At 45.6% G+C, this 5,212-nt stretch overlaps 1 protein-coding gene across 1 annotated transcript; it reads right to left on the bottom strand.

Moving 5' to 3' along the window:
- Positions 1–3,447: 3,447 nt before the first annotated feature.
- LOC145806798 (uncharacterized) lies at positions 3,448–3,774 on the bottom strand. Its single transcript, XM_082904613.1, has one exon. The coding sequence runs from the start codon at positions 3,772–3,774 to the stop codon at positions 3,448–3,450; it is 327 nt and encodes a 108-aa protein (XP_082760739.1).
- Between the last annotated feature and the right edge of the window lie 1,438 nt (positions 3,775–5,212).

Genomic DNA, 5,212 nt, shown 5'->3' with positions numbered 1-5,212 from the left:
CATCCATTCGGACATGAAGCGGTCTATGGGCCACTACGATGTGTGGAGCTTCGTACACACTCAATTTCTGACTTCTTTTTTCTACGACAGATTTCCTGCCATGGGCCCTATCCCTAAGGAACACGAGCCCTTCTTCATCGACGAAGTCTTTAATACGGAGGGCCGCCTTGTTTTAAATGTAGAGAGTCAGCCTGTCACAAGGCAAGTTCGTCAATCCCTCCCTCGCATCTCTCGATGGTCTAGTCTCGACACCAACAGACCCTTTGTAGACTATGTTGACCATACGGAGGAGTGCGTGTTCCGCCCTTTCACTCAGCCTCTTCCAGGCATTTTTGTTGTCTCCTTTTTATTTTTCAGAGGCCCGTCATGTTGATTTTTCTCTCGATAGTGTCCAGGCCAATTACCTTCTTATTGCTGCCATGATTCACCCCAGATTTCTGGCCGTGTGGAATGAAGAGGGCACGTCCAGCATTGTCTTTCGACTAGACAGGGTCCTTAGGCAGTTCGAAATGGATCAGGGTATCCCGCATGCCCCTCTGCCTTAGACTGATTTCCACCAGAGCTTTCAGTGGTTTGCCCGCGACCACACTACTTTACTTGTGGAGGGCTTAGGCTTCATAGAGCTTCTCTCACTTAGGAGAGAGGGCGCCTTTACTCCTGATAGCAGACTGTTCTGGCACTGCAACCTTAATTCTTTCCTCAATTTTTGTGACAGTGCTCCCGTTGTTCCTGCGATGGAGCCCATCCCGCAGCCCGACTTGTCTCTTCGTCTGCCCTCCAGCCGAGGGAAACAGACCAACATATTCTGTCGCTTCAAGCTTCTATCTCGGCTTGTTGTGGAAGAGCCTCACCCGTCTGGGGCAATTTCTGTTCGACTCTTGCAGATTGCTCTTCCCCAAGTCGGCACAACAGTACGCATGACCCACTCCCGACTGAGGGCAGCCCAAGCAGCAACGGCACCAATTACCGAGGCACATGCCTCACCGTGCAGAAAGAGACTCCGAATGGTATCCATACTTAGAAAATATTTTGTATTACTTTCTTAGACTTCTTATATTTACTTTAATAACCGGATGATCTTCTTCTTCTTTTTAGGGCCCAACGACCATACTACCCTCTGGTCCAGGAGGTTCTTCTTCTATCATTGGCATTTCTTTAGACTCAAACGATGACGAGAACCTTCCCATTGCTATTAGGGTCACAAGACTCAGGACCCGAAGGACAGTTCTTCCAGATGTTGAAGAGGAACAAAGTGTGAGAGCCGAACCGACTACTGAGGCCGATCCAGTTGCCGAGGCTGAGCCAATTGTGGAGGCTGCAGGCAATATACAAGTTTCCCCTTCTGTGGAGGTTGCAGCGGGTGACATAGCTGCTGAGAGTTTAGAGCCTTCACACCCTTCTGACTCTGTGCACTCCGGCCGTTCCTCTGTTGGCGGAGATAATTTCGTACTTGAGACCCCTAAGAAAGATCGCAGCATGAGAGAGCCGCTGGAAGTTGCACCACCTCCCCTCGGAGCTGCATCTGGCGGTTCTTCCCAGACTACCGAGTCTCCGTTAATTCAACAGACTCCATTTCCAGACGTTCAAGTAGCTGAGAGGAGTGCAGGTGTAGCGGCTGCTGCCACTATTCCTGTTGTGGCCCTCACAAATTTGGACCAACTTGCAGAGGTAGCTGTCACCTTAGTCGCCCACACTGTCACTACTACCGCTAGGACCTCTGACCCAGTTGCTTTGGTAACCTCTGAACAGCTGGCAGACTTGTACCTCACTCACTTTCCAGAAGTGCCAGCTGACCTTGGGGTGTCCCGGGATTTTTATACTGGGATGGATACCACTACTCTCCCAGATCTGAATGTTGGAGATTACCAGATAAACAATCTATTTTTGAAGCAACACGACAGTGCAGGTAGTTTTGGCCTTTCTCATGAGGCCAGTTCACCCAGTCGCCAGCCAGCATCTATTCACTTTAATGCTGCTAGGCAATCATCTTCAGGAGAAGTGCATCGCCTTCAGACCTTTGGTCACTCTATCAGTCTCCCTATAGTGATTGAAGCTGGCAGTGGTGTGAGAGAGTCCCCCAGTCCTCAGAGAAAGTTTCCTTCCTAAGTTATTGGGTCTTTTCCGAAGCTGCTTCCACTCTTGCTCGTATCCAAGAACTACATCCAGACAATTTTACTGCCTTTAATGTTCCTGGACCTATAATGCGGACAGCGCTGCTAGAGTCACTTGCCAGTTTCATTCGTGACCTTGCTACCAAGCAAATCCTGACAACCTCCAGCAAGTTCATGGAGAGTACTGAGGCTAACCTGAGCGGCTTTAAGAGGAATGGTTTGAACCTATCATGGATAAGGGACAGGCTTCAGGCAGTTGATAGTTTCCTTGACCATGCTAACAATGTGGCGATGATTGTGTCCTTGGAGGAGACTATCAAGGAGTGTGAGGGTGCCTTAGAGCAGCACCAGCAAAACCTGGCTTGGTTTAGACAGAAAGACTTTGCATTGGTTGCCCAGTTGCCTCGAGATATGGCTCTAATGGACTCCCTTTTGAAGGGTTTGATTTTATTTGATGTAACTCTATGACTTTGTTATGATTTCTTCCATTTTCTCTTCTTTATTTTGTTGTTTCATCGCGCTTGGTGCGCCTTTTCTTTTCTTCTCCTTTTTCATAACTTCTTTTCAAACATTGTAACCATGTTCTGGAAGTTTGACTTTAATGGAAAGCATGGACGTTTGGTAGTACTTTTGGGTTTCATTTCATCGCTTTCTTTACATTGCTTTTACATAGCTTCTAAAGATAAGCAAAACTCTTGCAATGAGCAAAACTTTACCATGACTAAGCTTTTACAAGTGTAAAATTTCACTAAGTATGGTAAATTTTCCTCAAACTAAGTGTATATGAGAGCAAAAGGTTTACTAAGTGTATGACACTTTCTTTACACTTTGCTTTGGAAGCATTAACAAAGAAACTTACAACTTTTTTTCCTGAACAAAAGAAATTAAGGAAAATATTCTTTGACATACTTGGCGTTGACAGGGCCAGATCTGAATCCATCATCTACTCTTGTCACTTGTAATACCCGTTGCTGCTTGCCTCAACAACTTTGTAGGGGCCTTCCCATCTGGGTGAGAACTTGGGGATTGTTTGCCCCTGCATGATTGCATCCACTGTTTTCCATACTAAGTCCCCTTCCTTGAACTTTCTGTGTTGAACAGATTGATTGTAGGCACAAGCTATTGATTGATGATACTTTTCCATTGCCCACGAGGCCCGATCTCTTCTTTCTTCAGCTACATCTATGTCATTCTTTCTGCTGTCTAGAACTAAGTGTGTTGACATAGTCAACCTTGTTGAGGGTACTGCCAACTCAACTGGTAACACAGCTTCGAACCCATATACTAGGAAAAATGGGGTTGCCTGAGTTGGCTTTCTTTTTGACGTTCTATATGCCTAGAGCGCTACGAGGAGTTGTTCAGACCATGTGCCCCCTGCTTCATCCATCATTTTACTCAGTATTCGGATGAGGTTTTTGTTGGTCACCTCAGCTTGTCTGTTTCCTTGGGGGTAGTATGGACTAGACTTGTGGTGCTTGATCTGGTAGGCATCTAGCAATCTTCCAACATGGTGATTTATAAAAGAAGTTCCATTGTCAGACAGTATTACTTTGGGTATGCCAAACCTACAGATTATGTTTTCCCTGATGAAGTTGGCTACTCCTACCCTTCCTGCCTTCCTCATCGATATGGCCTCCACCCACTTGGTACTGACTTTAGTCATTGCAAGTATCCATCTGTGGCCTTTGGATTTCTATGCTATAGGACCCACTAGTCCAATGCCCAAGTATGAAACGGGTAAGGAGTCTTGATGTTGTGCAGTTCAACTGCTGGTACATGTATGAAGTTCCCAAACTTTTGGTAGGATTGGCATCTTTTTACAAAGTTTTTAGCATCTTTTTCCATTATCGACCAGTAGTAGTCGAGGTGAATGAGATGTCTATATAATCGTTGCCCTCCTTGATGTTCTGTCTTGTAGGTTTCCCTCAGCACCTCGTTTGTCTTATCTTTTGATAAGCATGCTAAAGGTTCCCCTTCGAAGCTTCTTCGGTACAACCTGCCTTGGTCAAGGAAAAAGTGGAGGGCCCGCCTCTTAACTCTAATTGCATCGGCTTTGATCTTAGATAGTGTGCCATTTCCAAGGTAGTTAATATATGGCTGCCTTCATTCTTCACTACTTAAGAAATGGGCTTTCTCTTCCTTAGGATGGGACTGACACTTTGCGCATTGCCTCTGCAACTCAGTACTTTCCTTCTCCATCTCTGGCCAATAATACCCTTACTTTTGTATCCGTCAATATAGACTGATAGCTCTATCTCCACAGGACTTAGCATGGATCTGCTTAAGTCTGTAAGTTGCTTCTTGTCTACCAACGCATCTTGCCAGCAAGTTGTTAGGACCGCGAAAATACAACTCTCCTCTGAGGAGTAGGAATGATAAAAGTTTTGCTGGTCTGATTGTTCCCTGGCCAGTTTTCAACTATTGGATAATATCTGTTTTCCACCCCTCAGTATCTTGCTCTGTATGTTCTTCGGCTAGCACTGATGGTGTTGTTCTTTTCTCGATGACGATGGTTACACTATCATCTGGTATCTCCACCTTTGCCCCCAATGTAGCCAAGGCATCGGGGAAACGATTGTGTGTTCGAGGAGTATGCTGGATTTGGACATCATCAAACTAAGTGAGCAACCTTTGAACTATGGTGCGATACGGGGCCAATAGAGGCTCCTTCAAGGCGAAATCACGCATCGTTTGCTTGACAACTAGCTTGGAGTTGCCCCAAATTTTCAACTTACGGAGGCCCTTTTTTTGGGCAACTATTAGACCCAATATCAGCACCTCATATTCAGCCTCATTGTTTGAACACTCAAAGTCAAGCTTATATGATAGATGAAATTTCTCTCCTTCTTGACTGGTTAGTGTTACACCAGCTCCACTTTTCCCAGCTCCGGAAGCTCCATCAAATTTTAAGTCCCAATAAGTCTCAATTGCAACTGCTGAGACATGGACCTCATCTGGTAGAGGTATATCTGCAGGTTCATGTTCACCAAATGGGAACTGGGCCAGTAAGTCTACAAGTGCTTGGCCCTTAATAGCCTTGGGAGTAACACAAGTGATATCATATTCTGCTAGAGTCAAGAGCCATCTTGCCATTCTTCTAG

Source organism: Camellia sinensis, chromosome 14, assembly GCF_055761805.1.
Source record: "Camellia sinensis isolate YWXY chromosome 14, ASM5576180v1, whole genome shotgun sequence".
Classification (NCBI taxonomy): Eukaryota; Viridiplantae; Streptophyta; class Magnoliopsida; order Ericales; family Theaceae; genus Camellia; species Camellia sinensis.
Note: the sequence above shows the minus strand (reverse complement) of the source record. Positions and strands in the feature narration are given on the sequence as shown.

What these genes read in the sequence shown, in the direction of transcription:
- LOC145806798 (XM_082904613.1), bottom strand. Translation starts at nt 3,774, where the DNA reads ATGACTAAAGTCAGTACCAAGTGGGTGGAGGCCATATCGATGAGGAAG.